At 37.0% G+C, this 18824-nt stretch overlaps 2 protein-coding genes across 2 annotated transcripts; both read left to right on the top strand.

Moving 5' to 3' along the window:
- The first annotated feature begins 204 nt into the window (after positions 1-204).
- On the top strand, positions 205-12890 carry LOC136692121 (uncharacterized). The gene is made up of 4 exons (XM_066665241.1): positions 205-642; positions 5127-5280; positions 5678-5786; positions 11523-12890. Exons 1-4 carry the CDS (start codon positions 406-408, stop codon positions 11635-11637), a joined length of 615 nt encoding a protein of 204 aa, XP_066521338.1. The 5' UTR covers positions 205-405; the 3' UTR covers positions 11638-12890.
- Positions 12487-18601, top strand: LOC136692120 (alpha-N-acetylgalactosaminide alpha-2,6-sialyltransferase 1-like). Its single transcript, XM_066665239.1, has 9 exons — positions 12487-12578; positions 12818-13118; positions 14134-14296; positions 14740-14908; positions 15049-15187; positions 16298-16401; positions 16943-17026; positions 17993-18092; positions 18332-18601. Exons 1-9 carry the CDS (start codon positions 12487-12489, stop codon positions 18521-18523), a joined length of 1344 nt encoding a protein of 447 aa, XP_066521336.1. The 3' UTR covers positions 18524-18601.
- The last annotated feature ends 223 nt before the right edge of the window (positions 18602-18824 follow it).

The raw sequence follows: 18824 nt of genomic DNA, 5'->3' as shown, positions 1-18824 counted from the left end.
GCTCTCTGAATCCACCCGTTAGAGACCCTGGAATCAATTCCCGATGAGTACCTTTTAAGAACGATAACTGGATCAAACTTTGGGGTGTTTTTAAGTTGACGGTTGGGCTGCGTTACAGAAACGCAGGACCTCATATTGTAAGCGTCGCTGCTGTTGTGCGCAAAGGCGCCGCAGAATGTAATACACAAACACAGGAGGATTTAGAGCTCAGCACGGTCCTGTGAGAATTAGCACAATTTTCCCTCTGAACAAGGGCGACAGAAATCTTGACTCTTTTCATTCTACCCTGCAATGCTTAAAGACTGTTTATAAAGACGGCTGCAGGAAGACGTCCACAATAAGCCCGAAGAGCAGCAGCTCTGTGTAAGATAACAGCCTTCAGCAGATACACAGTAAACCCGGGACATGATGGACGTGCAGTATCTGGACTCCTGGCTCGTTTTCCCCGCTCTCTTCTTCACTGTGCTCGCCGTTTTTGTAGCTGCTGTTGTGCTTAGAAAAAATGAGAGCCCTTCACTTACAAAATCCTTCGAGGAGAGCCAAATAATTTCAGAAAACACACAGAAAAGCTCAGAACTTGGGCGGTCCTCACCGCTAGAGGCGCACTTAAACAGCCTAGAGAACAGAACCGAGACAGATCAGGTAAGAAAAAAGCCCCCTTTACCCTGCTCACTAAGTCAGCACCACAAATGATTCGGGTAAGTGGTGGTGGTGTGTTAGCGTGTTGGACAGGTACGAATAGATCAGACAGCAGTGCTGCTGGAGATTTTTTTTCAACAGATCATTGCCACTGCTGGACCGAGTCCTCTAGTCAAAATCACTGATGAATGACGAGGATGACTAGTTTCAGCCACAGATTTTCCGCCCAGAAGTGAACAGGAAGTTGGATACCATCAGTGGGTTAAAGGCTAAGCACCAGCTCTATGAAAGTGTCAAACAAATAAATACAGTGGAATTTGAGTTCCTAACTTGTGTTTATTGATAGTCAGAAAACATGTTATTTCTTACTAATTCAAGGAATAAGGTTTAAAAGTTCGGAAACTCTAATAGGAGTCTTGCCTGTGACGTAGATGGTGGACAACAACTCTAGAAGTTGCACTTAATTTAATGCAAAATGACGAAAAGGTGTGTTGTTTTTGGCTGCAATCATTCAATGTACAGTGGGACATCTGTGAACAAATGGCCCAAAGATCCCAGAATATCCAGAAAATTGACTAAATTTGTCAACTTTAAACGGGCACTTTGGAAAGGACCATCCGCTCACTCCGTTATCTGTAGCTCATTTCACTGGCGCTTTTCCAACAATATGGGCATGTAAGGACACCAACGAAAGGTGTTCAAGAGCCTCTGTAACATGGAGGTAAACAGGGTAAGGACACTCACTTCGCCTGTTTTAGTTGGTGTTAGTTAACGTTAGCTTGACTCGCTAAACTCGGTGCTCAGATTATACTCGGCTACGTAGCTGCATTACGGAGGTTTATAGTGTCGGATGAATTCGAGTTCGACTTTGATCACATTTACAAGAATAACGGTACCTCTACATTTGAGTTTAGCTTATTGCTAGGCTATTGTCATGAATAATGTTGGTTATTTAGCTAGATACTGTCATAACAGTCAGTCATAACGGTGTTTTACCGCGGCGTTGTTCAGCTGTTGTCCACCAGTGACGTCACGGTTGCGTTCAAGAATTTCCGTAGCGAGCTCGGGTTTTTCCGTCAATTTAATAAAATTGTCAGTTTTAAAGCAAATTAAGCTGCTATTTTCATTTTAATTAATACTTATATATGTCAGTAACTAAAATAATGTGAAATATTCATGGAGGTCCATTAAGTGGTGCTTAGCCTTTAAGCTGGCCTCACTCTCAGGATTCTGCCAGTTTCTGATTGGCCATCTGCGTGACAGTAAGATTTTCTTACAGAAGTAGGCGGTTCTTAGCCACATTAGGGGGGAAGGGTATTAGACTAGGTCTTTGCAATGTGAGCCTAGATGACCAATTCAAGCTGCAGCACAGATTAAATACTATATGTGCCTTTGTATCTACAGTGTAGACCAACAATGTACAGTCATGTACACAGTTTCTTTGAACATATTTATACCTATGGACATTTGAACAGTATTGATTCAATATAGGGGCAGCACGATGGCAAAGCAGGTACGTAGTGTCGCTGACACCCTGAAGAGATGGAGCTTAACTTAACGAGTAAACAAGCAAAAAAGATACTTATAAACTTCTAAAGTTGTAAAATGTGATGAACGAAAATTGAAATTTCTTGTGTGGAAAATCACCCTCTGCCCTAATAGCTTATTTTAAGACATTCCTTTATTTACTGGAATACTTTGGGTCATTGTCATGTTGCATAGTCCACCTTTGCTTCAGTTTTTGGCCAGATGGTCTCACATTGTCTTCAAGCACCCTCTAAAGGATTCATAGTGGATTCTATGATGGAGAGCTTGCCCTGCTGCAGCAAAGGAACCCCAAACCATGACATTTCCACTTACAAGCTTTACTGTTTGTATGAATGTCATGTGATTAAATGCTGTGTTTGGATAATGTCTTCTGTTAAACTGCTCAAATAATTCAGCTTTGGATTCTGTCCAAACCACATTGTTCCAGTCTTGCCCTGATGTTTCTGACAGCGAGGGTTGCATACTGGCCCACCTCCTACGAAAATCAAACATGTGTGGTCTCTTTCTGATAGTAAATGCATGTACGTTGACATCAAATGCGCCAATAGTTGCCTGTAGATCCCGTGATGGATCCCTTGCTAGAATGACTTGACCTGAGCATGTTGGTCATTGTTTTATATGTTCTTCACTTGTACATTATTTCAAGATCTTTTTAAATTCTTTAACTGATTCATATGCCTCAGAGGTGATGATACCAATCACTTCAAAAGTCAAGAGCTAACCAAAGTATTGTTAGAGGTTTAAATAAGACAGCCTCCTTCAATGTCCTTTCTAATGATGGTCTAGTCATTTGCAGCTGATGTCGTGCATTTGATTCTAGTTTTAGACATTTTAAGTAGTAATAAATGTGGGGGTTTGGGCGGCCAGTGGCAGCAGGTAGTGTCGCAGTCACACAGCTCCAGGGACCTAGAGGTTGTGGGTTCGATTCCCGCTCCGGGTGACTATCTGTGAGGAGTTGGTGTGTTCTCTCTGTGTCCGCGTGGGTTTCCTCCGGGTGCTCCGGTTTCCTCCCACAGTCCAAAAACACACGTTGGTAGGTGGATTGGTGACTTAAAAGTGTCCGTTGCCCTGTGAAGGACTGGCACCCCCTCCAGAGTGTAGGGTGCAGGATAAGAGTTTGGGAGCAGCAATGCTGAAAGACCTACCACCCATAACAGAAAGTCTACAAGAAGGCCCAGTAAGTAGTCGAGAAGATCTAAGACAATGCACCTGTCGCGGTGGGTCCAGAGCCTACCTGGAATCATTGGGCGCAAGGCGGGAATACACCCTGGAGGGGGCGCCAGTCCTTCACAGGGCAACACGCACACATTCACTCACGACACTTTTGAGTCACAAATCCAACGTGTGTTTTTGGACTGTGGGAGGAAACTGGAGCACTTGGAGGAAACCCACGCGGACACAGGGAGCACACACCAATTTCCTCACAGACAGTCACCCGGAGCGGGAATCGAACCCACAACCTCCAGGCCCCTGGAGCTGAGTGACTGCGACACTACCTACTGCGCCACCGTGCCGCCTACAAGAGGGACAATATGAAGAAATAAGATCAAAGAGATATGTAGGAGCCAGACCATGTAGTTCCTTAAAGTTTAAAAGAATGACATAATTTATGACATGCGTTTTATAAGTAATTTCTTCAGTTTTATTTTAGTTATATAATCTCCTATAATCTTAGTTATATAGTCTCTCAGTGCTGTTCAAAAGAAGCTCAGATGCCTATATTTTAAATATGTTCAAAAAGGCAAAGGTTTTACTGGAGTGTCCTAATTTTTCCCATTACTTTAGGTGTGTTTAATCAAGTGGACAATGAGAACATCCATGGAAACTCCTGTAACACTCCTGTGTCTGACCACACTATATCACACCACCACATCAGTGTCACTGCAGTATTGAGAATTATTCAACACCCAGAAATACACGTCCTTCAGTGGTCCTGAACAAAGTTTGCAGAGCAAGAGGTGGACACCCGTCTGTAATTATAGCGCTACAATTTCTTTCCATGCTCATAAGATTGTATGAGAATTAAGATTAGGCAGATCATTGTATTTTGCATTATTACCTGTTATTAATGGCTCTTTAATTAGTTTTAAAAATTGCACTCAGCCCAATTGTTTGGAATTAGTAGCAAACAAAAATCTTTTCAGGTACTTTTATAATTCAATCATTCGTTCGTTCATTCATTGTCTGTAACTGCTTGTCCGGTTCAGGGTTGCGGTGGGTCCGGAGCCTACTTGGAATCACTGGGCACAAGACCGGAACACGCCCTGGAGGGAGCGCCAGTCCTTCACAGGGCATACCTTTATAATGATTTAGAAAATTCCAGTTGCCTTACTGTCTCCTAATAGTTCAACTGTATAGTACAGCTTTGTTTATTAATATCTTTAATATGGATATAGATACAAATGTGCCGCACGGTGTCGCAGTCACACAGCTCCAGGGACCTGGAGGTTGTGGGTTCGATGCCCGCTCAAGGTGACTGTCTGTGAGGAAATTGGTATGTTCTCCCTGTGTCCGTGTGGGTTTCCTCCAATTGCTCCGGTTTCCTCCCACAGTCCAAAAACACACAGTGGATTGGTGGATTAGTGACTCAAAAGTGTTCGTAGGTGTGAGGGTGTTTGTTGCCCTGTGAAGGACTAGCACCCCCTCCAGAGTGTATTCCTGCCTTGCGCCCAATGATTCCAGGTAGGCTCTGGACCCACTGCGACCCTGAACTGCATAAGCGGTTACAGATAATGAATGAATGAATACAAATGTCAGACAGCTGTTCTACTGAAATTGTCTTAATTACTGTAAGGTAGCCTACAATGTAGGACTATAAACGAAAAAAGTAAAAATATTTAGGAAGCAAGACTGCTGCATATTGGATGTTTAGAATGCAGTAAGTTTGACCATACAAATTAATAACTGAATAGACTTCTCTTTTCTGTGTGTTCTGTCAGCAACCATTGTCAGGCAAAGACTTTGAATCCCAGTCTGCAACCCATACAGCCCCTGACCTAGAGGATGACACAAATACATCCCCACAGACAATTATTGCCAATAAATGTGAAACTGCTATGGCCAGGAACGAGGAGTCTGGAGCCCTTCACTCAGGTGCATTTCTTGTTTACGTAAAATGCTCTGTTGATATGTGAACATGGCTGATCACTAATCTGAAGAAAATATCTGGTCAAACAAAAAATGAATGAATCCTAATTCGTTATTTTCACAAATTATGAAAATGACAAATCGTCATTTAAATAATTGACAGTCGTCAAATAAATAATATTAGATGTTCAGCAAAGATATACCTATTCAACATGCCATGTTTGTAGAGCAGTGAGTTCGGTTTATTAAAACATAATCAGATTAGAATAAGTGACGTGTTTGTTAATAAATACATAGAAAAATGTTGAATACCTGGTTATTATTTTGAGATGCACAGCAGTTATACGATTAGATTCTTCGCAGCTATCCTTTTTCCCACTCTTTACATATATATGTTTTACAGGTAAAAGAGAGGTTAATGAGGACAAGAATCTCAGGTACAAGCCTGGCATGCTGCGAACAAGCCAACTTGAGAAGATGATGAGTAAAGAAGAGTTGGAGGAAGAACGGAGGTACTGGTTAACTGATAATCATCTTTTTTTAATCCACCTCGGGTTCCCATTCTTTTTAAAATTTATATGGAATACATATAAAGAGAATACATGACTATATTTGGAGAATTTAACATTAAAGTTTACACTTGTCAGTTGTTGTATTAAGATTGATGTCGTGTAAATGGCTACAAGGGACTAGACTTGATACACAAAGAGACACAGCAGACTGCTATGTGATAAAATACAAGAAATGGACCAAGACATGCGGTGTACTTCCCTGCCACACAGCTCCAGAACGCTGGGGTTGTGGGTTCATTCCCTACCTTGGGTGACTGACTGTGAGATATGTTGGTAGGTGAATATTGTATAGTGTGAAATTACCCATGTGTTTTGGGTTGGCTCCAGGTCCACCACAAAGCTGGACAAGATAAAGCAGTTAGTAATGAATGAATGAACTGTATTCTGTAAAGAGAGCTGTAGTGATTTTGAAAACCAAGCATTAATTAACAGAATATTTATTGTCCAATTTTATGGAAATAACTTTTAAGACATTATATGCAGAATTATATTTTGGTCCTGATTTTGAATGATTTATCTTTAAGTAATAATCATGTACATTTTACAGTTCTGTAAAATATATTTATTTTGGCTTGTTTAGTCACTTAATTTCCATATTAGTCTATTTTTAATCTAACTAAAGTAAGCAACTTTAATCAACTGTTTGTCCACCAGCAATCTGCCCAGATATCATGCTATATACCATTTGAAAATCTGTTTAAATTTGCCAAACATCCAATGCAAAATTATGTGCATAATAATAATCCATGTTTACTTATTGCCTTATAAAATTTGCCCTTGGCAGAGAAAGTATGCGTAAAAATATCAAATTAGCGTGCTTATTTATTTATATATATTTAAACATCAAGTCTTATTCATTCACAAATAATCAGCATATGATCATAAAATGACTTTTTCTTAGGATAAGCAATGGGATGGAATGAACACATCAATAATTAAACACCTGTTTCCTTTGTTGCAGTCAAATGATTTTCTACTGTAAGCTCTTTTAATATGATTCAACTATATTGCACTCTGTGCATATTCCCATACAGCTTTCAGAGTGCCACCCTAGGTTTAACTGGGAACACGCAAAGCTCATTTTTATTGAAGTTGGAGTTAGCAGTCAGAACAGTGTGCTGACAAAAGTACATCTCACCCACTGAAACGGAGTGTACCATTCAGCCCTCCTTTCTATTTGAAGCTTATAAAGTCTTATTTTTGCACAGGGAGACATCAAATATTGGAACAGGATAAACCAGAGAGGGTACAGAGCTCAGGATGAGCAATCCAAAGAAATCAAACTTTCAGTCTGTGTCCCTGGCAATACTTCACTATACCTCTACTGACATATTTTATCAAAACAGTCCCTTTTAGACATGTGTGTGTTGAAATGAGGGGTGTGCAAGGTATGGATGAAGCTAATAAACAATGAATATGTATTAGGTAATAGCAATCATATTCAGATAGGCAGTCTTATTATGTTTTAGGTCAAAGCAAATATATTGAGAGGTGCCTGAAATTTCCCAGTTACTGTCCAAACAAGGACTTTAATCTCAAGCATAATCTTGATAACTGTGTGTCAACCTAGATTTAGACTAGATCTGTGTCACACCTCTGGAGAAACTAGAAAGGAAGGAGTCAATTCAGAGATGTAGACACTATTTATTTAAATACAGGTAGTGAAAACACAAAAAACACCACAAACAAAACCTAGGTAATAAATAAAGAACCTAAAAGTAATAACTCCAAATAAAACACAAGGTTTGTCTGATTGTTCAGTCAAGACATGCAGTGGCTCTTAAAGACTCCTTGGAACTCACAACTGAGCTTGAATCTGAATAGGGATTTGAGGAGTCGCTCTGGACAGGATTCGAGGATTCACTGTGTACAGGATTCAAAACAAAGCCCCTTTTCGACTTGCTCTTATTTTTAGACTTCCGCTTACAGCTGGGACTAGCACTTAGTTTATGGTTTGACTCCAAAAATGAATCCAGAATCGATTACAGACTGGAACAAATGCCAGAAACACAGTGGATGTTCTCCAAAGATTCCCAAAGTATAGAGTCCTGTGCCATTGGAGAAGGGCGTCCAATTCTGCACTCACTGCAGCTGAATTCTTCCAGGTTTCATCATTCCTACACAGAGAGCTTGTATAATGCTGGATGCTGGCTTGAACATAGGTACTTGAAGGCTTGACTTATTTAAACACAGGTAGTGAAAACACTCAAACACCAAGAACAAATCAAAGACACTAAACTAAGAACCTAAACTCCAAGAAAATGCAATAACTCCAAGGAAATGAGCACTAGAGACAAGATAAAAATAACCAAAGGGTGATAACAATTGTAATCATAGTAATAAAGATAATAGTCAGAAATACAAGGAGACTAATGACTAAGGCCGAAGACTGACTAACAGAGAATTACCTGGACTGAGATGATGGCATCTACACATGATACCAAAACGAAGACACTTCTAGAGTACTACAACAAAGATAAGCACTGATAGAAACAAGGAAATATGCTAATCCCGAGAACAATTAAGTATGTAGACTAAACATGAAAACACAGAAGAGGACTAGACAAGGAGACACATTGTCAACCAAGACTGAGACTGAGGACAGGACTTATGAACTGTAAAAAATCAGGCACACCTGAAAGTCATGAGAGATAAAAGGAAGGGGTGTGGCTAAATCAATACTAGTATGACACAAGCACATGTTCAAAGATAACAAAACATGCACATGGCAACAGACACAAATAAATAAATAAATTGAATAAAAGTACATAGAAGAAGACAGACATACCTGGGTAGGGCTGAAAACATACAGTCTGCTTAACCCTTCAGCAGGATTGATGACTTACTCTAGATATTACTGCTTGCTTGGAGGATAGAAAAGGATAGATTCCATGCTGTTTTAGTACCTGTAATTATTTACAGGGAAATTGTAGTAAGTAGTCTAGCACAGACATCGAGTACTAATAAAAACTGGATAGTCATGTTTTTGTTTGTTTAGTGAGGTTTAGACTAATTAACCTAGAAAGTGTGGCCGCCAATCCCTTGTGTACTAACCCCTCAATTGTTTAAACATGGCGTCTTAATGACAAAAAGTCAATTTATATAGCACTTCTAATAACAGAGATCCGGGTCAGAGCCTGCTATGAGCCACCAAGGGCGATAATGGCAAGGAAAAACTCCCCCAGGGCATGAGGAAGAAACCTCGGAAGGAACCAAGATTCATAATGGGGGAACCTTTGGTCAGCAAAGGGCACAACAAATAACAAAACCCAAGTAAAAGTGAATTGATAGAGATGAATGAGTTATATGTAATGTAGGGGGTTTAGGGTGTTAGTAGCCTCAGTGTAAAGTACAGACACAAATGTGCAGGCAACAGTCATAAGAGAGAGAGAGAGAGAGAGCGTGAGTGTAGGCATCAGTAACATCAGTAAAGAAGGAGTAACCTGAATATGGGTAATCAACCAATAGCATATATTCAATCTAGATTTGATTTGAGAGTTTATGAGCCCTAAACAGTAATAGGAAGGCTATTCCAGAGTTGAGGAGCTTTCTGACAGAAGACTCTTCCTCCTGCATCTTTTTTATAATATGAGGAACTAAGAGTAAACAGAGAACTGTCAACAAAGTGTATGTGATAGGTTTTAAGGTATGAGAAGTTCAGTAAAATAGAGAGGCCCTAAACCATTTAGAGATTTATATGCGAAGAGGACTATTTTATTGTCAATGCCATTCTAAGCATGAAGTTCTAAAGACTAGTTTTTCTGCATTTCTAAGAATAAAATATGCCAAATTTGCATCAGTGACAATACTGCACAATTGGAAGAAGGCGGTTTGACTATCGGATATGTGGGTGTCAAATGTGAGAGCTGAATCAAAATCTACCCCTAGGGTTTTAATGAAGGTACTTGGTATTTCAGTATCAAAATTAACAGCAGCACTTCCAAACATACCTTTCTGAGTAACTATACATGGTAACAAGACTTCTGTTTCATCAGAATTTAACATGAGACCATTTTTTTTATCCAGTTTTCATTTCTATTAGACAGTCTGTTATTTTATGTAAACAAGCAACATCATTAGGTTTTGCAGATATACAGATGTGTGTTGTCAGCATAGCAGTAGAATTGAATACAATGCCTACAGAATGCTGTGAATAGTAGTGGAGCTAGCACTGACCCTGGTGGAACACCATATTTAAATATAATATGATGTGAGGATTTATTATTCACGTAAACAAACAGATAACAGTCTAGTTAAGGGCAGATCCTATTATTCCTAACATATTTTCTAGCCTATCAGGTAACATCACATGATCTATTCTATCCAATGCTGTGCTAAAGTCAAGCAGTACCAGGATAGAAATGCAGCCCTTATCAAGTGAAAGGAGTGAGTCATTGGTTACTAGAGCTGTTTCGGTGCTGTGATTTGGTCTAAATCCAGACTGAAAGACTTCATGAATGTCATAGTCTTGTAGGTAAAAGCACAACAACAACAACAACAAAAAAGAGTTTAGCAATAAAAGGGTTTCTTATTAACCTGTAGTTTGCGATTGCTGATCATTTCAGAAATTTTGGTACATACCCATATGCTGAGGGATGAGTTTGTTATTGTAGTAAATGGTCCAATGACTTTAAGTAAATTTGTTTAAATAAATGTTGGTACAAAAAATATCTAAAAGCAGCTTAAAAATGTTTTAATGGAACTAAAACTGAAGTAGCTCCAAAGTGTATTGTGCTTTTATAACTCTTACATGTATCAAATAATTTATATGACACAAAAGGCAGCTGTCTCAACATCTGGGCATGTCTAAAATACGGCAAGTAAATAAAAACGTTTAAAGAAAATTATGGACATTTGCAGTATTTTCTAGTTTTGTCGTCAAGCATTTGGTTTGGTAGTGTACACGCCACATCGACACGTAACTATTTTGATCTTATTTATATATTTTAAGTTGATTTAATACATAGTAAATATGTCAGTACTACTCTTAATCATTCTTTGTCAATCAAAATGTGAGGGTGATATTAATTCAGTGCAGTGTTAGTATTGGTAAGATGTCTTTGATGTTCTGATTTTCTTAAACTCAGCAGAAGCATAAATGCTTTTATATTTTTGTAAAAGCAGATTGAATTTTGAATGGACATTTGTCCTTTTTCTCAGAATGTTACTAGCTCTTGGCCTGGCAGCCGGTGTGAAAAATCATTGAACTGAAGTAACTCTGTTCTTTGTATGATTATTTTAGACACACCTTAGCTCAATACAAATTAGTCTTTTCATTTACATAATGGTATCATAGGTTAATTCATGTAGGTTTACACTTAATAACATGGGCTGAACATGCAAAGAGAAACACTGAAATGTACACACGCATCATTGCCAACAGAGCAAGAGAGTCTATGACCAAAATGGTTAAATTCTTCTTATAATAAAACGTAAGGTAATAATATATTTTTATCATCATATAATAAATGATAGTATGATATACTTCATTATGAAATTGGAGGGTTACTGGAGTTTTCAAATAGAAACATATGGGCTAAAGTGTGCTGATGGGCCACAGAACAGCTGGATTAGAAAGTTCTGTAACATATTTCTTCTTAAAGGCATCTCCCAGTTTGGGAATTTATTTATATATATATATATATGTATATGTGTGTGTGTCTTTATTTCTTTTAGAGTTCAACAGGAGCAACTAGCTGCTATCTTCAAGCTGCTAAAAGAAAATCAGGAGACATTTGGTGATGTGACTGAAAATGATATGGAAGAACAACTTAAGCTTTATTCCATATAAGGATTTCCTGAAGAATGGACTGAACAGACATCCAGAATGGACATACATACCATATTGAATTAATTTAACTAATCTGTGTCACTTCTGCACAAAATCAGGAAGAGTCACCCCTTGAAGACTATTCAGTCTGCGGTGTGTCAAATTATGACAAGAATCATAGGTAAAAATGTCCACTCTATTTTTGTCAGAGGTAGTACCTACCTCCAGCTTTAAAGTTATTCTCCAGTCCAGGGTGTTTTATATATATTGCTATTTCTAAAATACATTTTTATATGGATGACATAAAAGGATACAGTGCACTATAAAACATGACTAACATTCAAGATATGCTTTAGATGAATGGGCCTTAAAGTTATTGCATTAATCAACACTTCACAAAACATTATGAGCATTTCCCACTCTTTATCCTTATACACATTGTTATTCACATTGTATATCAGTGTATTAATGTAACTTACAGCAGTATTTTTTTAAACTAAGCAAATGATCTTGGCTGAGCCAAATGTCCACTGACTAATCCAACTGTCAACTTTGGTTTGTGTTTGTCATGTACTTGAATTTTTAATACCACTATTAGTTTAATATTTAATTAGAAAGAGATAAATAATAAGTACCTGTAAGTCTTTACGAGCTTGGTAAATTATATGAAAACAATGAATTTGTTTGTGGTTAGTAATAAGTGATCTTCAATGTAATTTGAAGTTCATAATCCATAAACCAAAGTCAGAGGTACCACTCCATATATGCTTTAGCTAAGTCCAGCCCTCTTAACAACTCACTAATGCTACTCAAACTTCATGCACCAATATATTTAAACAATCCAGACCAAGGAGCAGTCAATCAGGAACCATGCGGAAGGTAGTTCCTCTTGTTGTTTCCTTGCTTTTCTGCACCTTATTCTATTTATTAATTTGGAAAAGGTTCCAAGGAACATGGACTGGGTAAGTTCATCTTTAAAACTTATATCTGTCATATTCATCTTATTAAACAGTATATCTGTCAAAAATCATTGTATTCCATTTCTCCAAGCTTTATACCAATGGTCATACAATTTGTTTCTTTATCTGTATACCACACTGAATGTGTATCTATAGGCAATGTAATAGACATTTTATAGCTTTTGTAATTGAAAACTGAGTTTTTCTCAGTCATTTTATTTTCCTTCTATTTTTTATTAAAGTCCCCAAAAGGTGTACAGTGCTGTGCTGAAGTCAGAATTCTTATGGAGACTTGATCAAGGAACTGCTACTATCTTGGCCCCTTTTCTGGAATTGTCATCAAATAAAACTACAAAAAGTGCTGTTAAAGATATTTTGCCTTCTCCAAGTCATGTTAAATCACATCAGGAGATGCTTTCAGGCAACCACAACCTCAGTGTTGATATAACTGTTATGCCAGTGCTTTTTAAAAAAAATTTCTCAAAATATCCAACATGGGACTTTGAGGATGTTTACTTGAAGAATAACCAAGAAAAAGGACTGGTAAGTTTTCCATATTTACTTCTCCTTTTCTATTATTTCCCTTTGTTCTTTGTTTTCTTTTCTTTTCTGTATTTTGGACAAAAAATAATATTGAAATTTTAAATATATATATATATATATATATATATATATATATATATATATATATATATATATATATATATATATATATATATATTTGTTTTATATAATTTGACTGATACAACTGGCCTCCTGGCATATTACGCTAATTCCCGCTCATGGGGTTAAGATGTAATATATGCACTCACATTCATTTATGTGAGTTATTCATAAAATCACTGCTGGATGATCATTTTGATCATAATTGTAATCTTTTTTATGTGTAATAGGATAATCTCTCTGGTGCACACTTTCAGAACACTCATGCACAATATATAAACCTCTGTGAAATGTTCTGTTACCTATTTCTAGTTAAAAAGAACAGTACCACTGTTTCAGTTCCCAGTCCTTCTAGCACAGGCAGGTAGGAACTGATCACTAGGGTTTGATTCCCTGCACAGGTAAGACACTGAACGGTAAGAGCTGATGGTATCATCTGATATCAGTAACTCCATATGTACATCATATTTCACCTGAACATTTAAATACATCCAAAACAAAGCAAAAGTGAGTATTTTAGAATAATACCATATCATTTCAACACCACCACTACTATGTTGATCTTCAGATATTAATCCAAATTTAACTGAACTAGTTACAGTGGTGATAACAAAATACGTTTTAAGTAACCAAGAAAATGCATATTTCATTAATGGTACTACTTGTTAAAATATTACTCCCGTCTTATTACCCACCTAGCCCACAAATGTTGAAGTTACTTTTCCAAACAGGGTAATCATTTGCTTAAGTAAATTAAATAATTTTCCAACTGTGTTTATTATTGACTGAGGATGTCTTTGCTCTTGTGTATAATATTTTACGTCATTGTGGCCAGATCAGATCATAGATCAAAAACTTTGGCTTACTTTCTTTCTTCCTATTTCCTTTTTTAAAGGTGTGTTCACAGTCTCTCTGGAAGTCCAAAAATAAAGAATTCCAGGCAGCAGGACTTCACAACATCCAGCTTTGGCTGCACAATGGTCTGCTCAATATTAGTGAATGGAATCGGTTGTCACACTTCAACAACCCCTTTGGATTCATGGAGTACACGTACAATGGTATGCTGAAGACAACTTCAAATACCTTTTGTACATAGTTCTCACCTGTGGAGTTGATGGATTATTCTAGTTTTCTATTCACTTCTGTTTGCTAAAGGGGTGCAGCCATTGTGTACAATAGTGTTTCAAAATGTGTACACGGTCTATGCAGTTATACAGTGTTATCTCTTATCAATTGTTGATAACTGTATGGTCTTTATACTAATTTTTCCTTGTTATATTTACAGTATTTGGGAAAACCTTTTATGCAAACACCTGACAAAGTTCTGTATATATGTATATATATTTGTTTTAAAGCAAATATAGCATGAATGTAATGTTCAGAGCCTTGCCTATTGACTAATATTGGTATATTGTGGTGTACATGCTCGGCTAGGGAACTGAAGCTCTGCCTGCCACATGGAAGAGAAAGCTGAATTGTTGTCTTTGGCATTTCTTTAAAGATATAAAACCAGCAGTAGATCTGATATCAAAACCGAAGTTCCCTCTGCTATTCGCAGTGCCTGAAGGTGCACATGATGGCTGTATACGCTGTGCTGTGGTAGGCACTGGGGGCATTCTCAATGGATCAGGAAAGGGCCAAGAGATTGATTCACATCATTATGTGTTTAGGTGAGAAGAATTGTTTTTTTTTTCTTGTTGTTTTCAAAATGCACCTGTTTTTCTCCACATTTTAATTTGAACTTTGTTGGTTAGTAAACATTACTTTAGGAGTGAATTTGTGACATTAAAATGTATTCTGTTCTGAACAGAATGAATGGAGCTGTTATCAAAGGCTATGAGGAAGATGTTGGAAACAAAACTTCAGTTTATGTGCACACTGCATTTGCCTTACACCAGTCATATTATAGACTGAAAAAATATGGTTTCAGTGGCATTCCAAAGAATGAGGTTGGTACCTTTTCTAACAAATCAGGTGTGTTTCCCAAGGTCAGAACATTTGAGAGTTTAACTAGAGTTTTAATGGTTTTACAATGCGTTAAGGGGGTTTGCAGGTACATATGTGGTACTGATGCACTTGGTGTGTTGCCTTAAATATTATATAAGTACTGCAATGCACACACTTACGTATGAGGGTGTAAAGAGAAAAAATAAACACAACTTGCAAGTTCGAAATATGCCTAGTGATTAAATATGGCAACAATCAAAACAGAAGACAAAGAGCAAAGCAAATACTAAAACTAGTATTTCTTCACCTTGCTCTTTACCCCTGAGCCCATCACATTTAGGGTGAATCTCTTTATATATATATATTGCTTGCTTTCGAGTATTTTCTTGCCCCTTGGAGCTGAGTTACAAACTGTAATGGTTAAAAACTTACATTAGGGAATGAACCAAAACCTGAAATGTCATACTTTCAAAACTTTCGCCCACTCGTAAATCTCTGAGTATGAAGTGGAAATTTAAGAAATTCAATGACATTGTTAATCTACTAACAATGTTTTATGCTTATGTCATCTTGCCTGTGATTCACAAGACACACAAAGCCCTTCGTTGGAAGTGTGCCCCAGAAAAATCTCAGTTTCAAGAGATATATAGCACTACCCCTTTTTACCAACAAGGATTGAGAGCCCTGACCCCTAGGCAAAATGGAGGGCAAGGTTTATGAGTGAAACAGGATTTGCCCTCGGGTAAACGGAGGCTCGTTCTCAGCAGAAGCTACAACCTACTGAGACAGATTAATAAAAGTGCTGTGTTGTTTAATCCTTGATATATTTTGACCAAAGAATTTTAAAGACATTTCATTGAGACCCCAGAAAAAAAGGCTATACGTATCCCATTTATTTACATCTGATTATGAACAACATGCTTTTTCTAAATTCACTGTCCATTCTCTAAGCTCCACTGACTGTACAGTAGCACTTTGTAGTTTTTGTGTTTTAACGGTGAACCTCCTGAACGCTGAAAGCTCCTGACTGATGTTTTGGATTTTACATATTTCTTTTTAATGTGTGTGTGTTTAAAAAATGTAACCTCACAAATGTCCATTTAAACCCCAAGGGAATTAAATGCGTAATCATTCCAGAAGGCCTGAGAGATTTTGAGTGGATTCAAGGTCTTCTTCAGAATTCAAGATTAACAAAGAAAAATTTTGTGGGTGTAAGGTAAGAACCCTCTGTGAATATACTGCACACTTAAAAATTAGGGCTCTACAGGGGTTCATTATTAAAGAAAACACCTGAAGAACCTTTTGCATGATTAAAGGGTTCTTTGTGTTGTGAAAAGGTTTTTCAGATTGATGGAAAATGTCCTATAGATGATTCTATATAACATCTTTCCAAAAAAGACTCCTATATGGCACCAAAAAAGGTTCTCGTATTGTTGCGATGTCAAGCTGGTTACAACAGAAGAGCCATTTTTGAGATATATAGAACCCTTGTCTCAAAGATGCTATATAGAACCAATATATTGCACATTTTACATCAATATGAAGCCCCTTCACAATGCAACGAACCCTTTAATCGTGCAAGTTTCTTCAAATGTTCAGGGCTTTATATAGAACCTCTGTCCTTACTAAAGAACCTTTTTTAGAACCATAATTTTTAAGTGTGTAGGTAGTTAATGTATGTGACTATAGCCCTTAGAACATAACATTTAGAAAAAATGAAGGCATTTCTGACATTCACTATTGTTTTTCTTGTTTAGGCCGTTAACTTTTTATGATAAGCAGTTTGAAAAGGACAGATTTTATGTTCTTCATCCAGATTTTCTACGATACGTTCGGAATAGGTTTGTAAAATGTTATTTTCATGACACAGACTGAATAATGAAACTTGGCCTTTAGTTTTAATCGAACTGCTCATTGTTCGCCTGCCTTGCACTACACTTTCTTATCACAGAGGATAGCCCACTTATAAAACATTATAGACTGCTGTACAAAAAGTGTAACTGAACATGTATTCAGTCATACTGCTGTTTGTTGATACACTGCTCTTTCTGGGATTTCCACTGCATGGTATCTACTCGGCTGCTCTTTATTTTTATTATTTATTTATTTTTATTATTATTATTATTATTTTATTTTATTTTTTTTTGCTTTTCCACTAGGCAAAGCCCTGAAAGCAGGTACTTTTTAGTTCCTGCTCACACCTAGTTCCAATCGAGACAAGTACAGCCTAAACATTGCAAGGCCCTGATTGGCCAGAGAGACATGTCTACATGGTGAAATGGAAACCTCCAGCATAAACCAGCCACTTGTAAAATCTTTTATAGTGGAAAACCAACCAGGGATCAAGTGACTAAAGTGGAGTAGAGCAGATACCATGCAATGGAAAATCGATGTTTGTAATGTGTTTGCTCTGGTGTAGACCAGAGGAGGATGGGTCCACCTTTAGAGTCTTGGTTCCTCACAAGGTTCTTTCCTCGTTGTGAGTGAATATTTCTTGACTTCTCACTTTATGCAAGAACTCTGAATTTTGTAAAGCTTGTTTATGGAAACACAAGTTATTAAAATTCTAAAAATATAACAGATTTAAATGTAAATTTTGGTATTTTATTTAAAGAGGTCATGAATATTCATTTGACACTTCTCAGTTCTCAGATTCTTTATGATAAACCACTTCAGGATGACAAACTAAATCTGTTGGACATAATGCATAATCAGATTTATTACAGACAATACTCTTTTATTTGTTTGTTTATTACTCTTTTGTCACACAACATGCAGTGTCTTAGTGTCTAATATTATGATTGCAGATTCTTGCTATCCAAAAGTCTGAATCTAAGTTACTGGCATATTTACAGACCCACCAATGGAGCATTCACTCTGTTCTTGGCTCTTCACACTTGTGATATAGTAAGCAAATCAGTACATTTAGTTTTTATTGTTATTGTTGTACTGTAGGTATATTTAAAGTATTATTTACAGTTAACTTTAAATTTTAGCTTTATCTTCCTCTAGTTCATTGTACTGACACTAATAATGTCATTGATAAGTATTATGTCTGTCATTAATAGTATCATTATTAATATCATTATAACAACAAAACCTCAACTCTGTATAAGTAATAACATTTCCACACTTTCCTAAATTAGGTGAATGTTTATGGATTTATTACTGAAGACTATAAAAAATACTCCACCTACTATTTTGAAAGAGCAACCAAAACCAACATTGTTTTCTACGTGAACCATGACTACAATTTAGAGATCCAGACGTGGAAGAAGCTGCATGATTCTGGAATCATCAATCTTTATCAAAGAAAGGAGAACCTGAATGGAACTTGACCTGACAGTGCTGTGCACCAATCAGCAATCAACATTGGTTTGTTAAATTCCAGTCAAAACATAAAGTAGGTCCTCATTTTTTTTGAAGGTATACATTTTTACATTTAATACAAAAGCAGAACACGTACTAAATAGAAAATTATACAGAAGTGTTAACCACTAAAAATAAAACCAGTATTTACTTTAAAAATTAATAAATAAATAAATACACACACACACATATATATATATACACACAAGGATATACCAACTCCAAAGGTCAGTGTTTTGGGCTTTATGTCAACATCTTAGTGATTTTGAG

The sequence above is a fragment of the Hoplias malabaricus genome, chromosome 3 (assembly GCF_029633855.1).
Source record: "Hoplias malabaricus isolate fHopMal1 chromosome 3, fHopMal1.hap1, whole genome shotgun sequence".
NCBI lineage: Eukaryota > Metazoa > Chordata > Actinopteri > Characiformes > Erythrinidae > Hoplias > Hoplias malabaricus.
The sequence above is the reverse complement of the archived record's forward strand: the minus strand, read 5'-3'. Positions and strand labels throughout refer to the sequence as shown.

Excerpts from the sequence above, each read along its gene's own strand:
- LOC136692120 (XM_066665239.1), top strand. The coding sequence starts at position 12,487 with ATGCGGAAGGTAGTTCCTCTTGTTGTTTCCTTGCTTTTCTGCACCTTA. Across the intron at positions 12,579-12,817 it reads TTCCAAGGAACATGGACTGG|TCCCCAAAAGGTGTACAGTG; the intron begins GTAAGTTCATCT and ends TTTTTATTAAAG. Across the intron at positions 15,188-16,297 it reads GTGGCATTCCAAAGAATGAG|GGAATTAAATGCGTAATCAT; the intron begins GTTGGTACCTTT and ends TTAAACCCCAAG.
- LOC136692121 (XM_066665241.1), top strand. The coding sequence starts at position 406 with ATGATGGACGTGCAGTATCTGGACTCCTGGCTCGTTTTCCCCGCTCTC. Across the intron at positions 5,281-5,677 it reads GTCTGGAGCCCTTCACTCAG|GTAAAAGAGAGGTTAATGAG; the intron begins GTGCATTTCTTG and ends TATGTTTTACAG. Across the intron at positions 5,787-11,522 it reads GAGTTGGAGGAAGAACGGAG|AGTTCAACAGGAGCAACTAG; the intron begins GTACTGGTTAAC and ends TATTTCTTTTAG.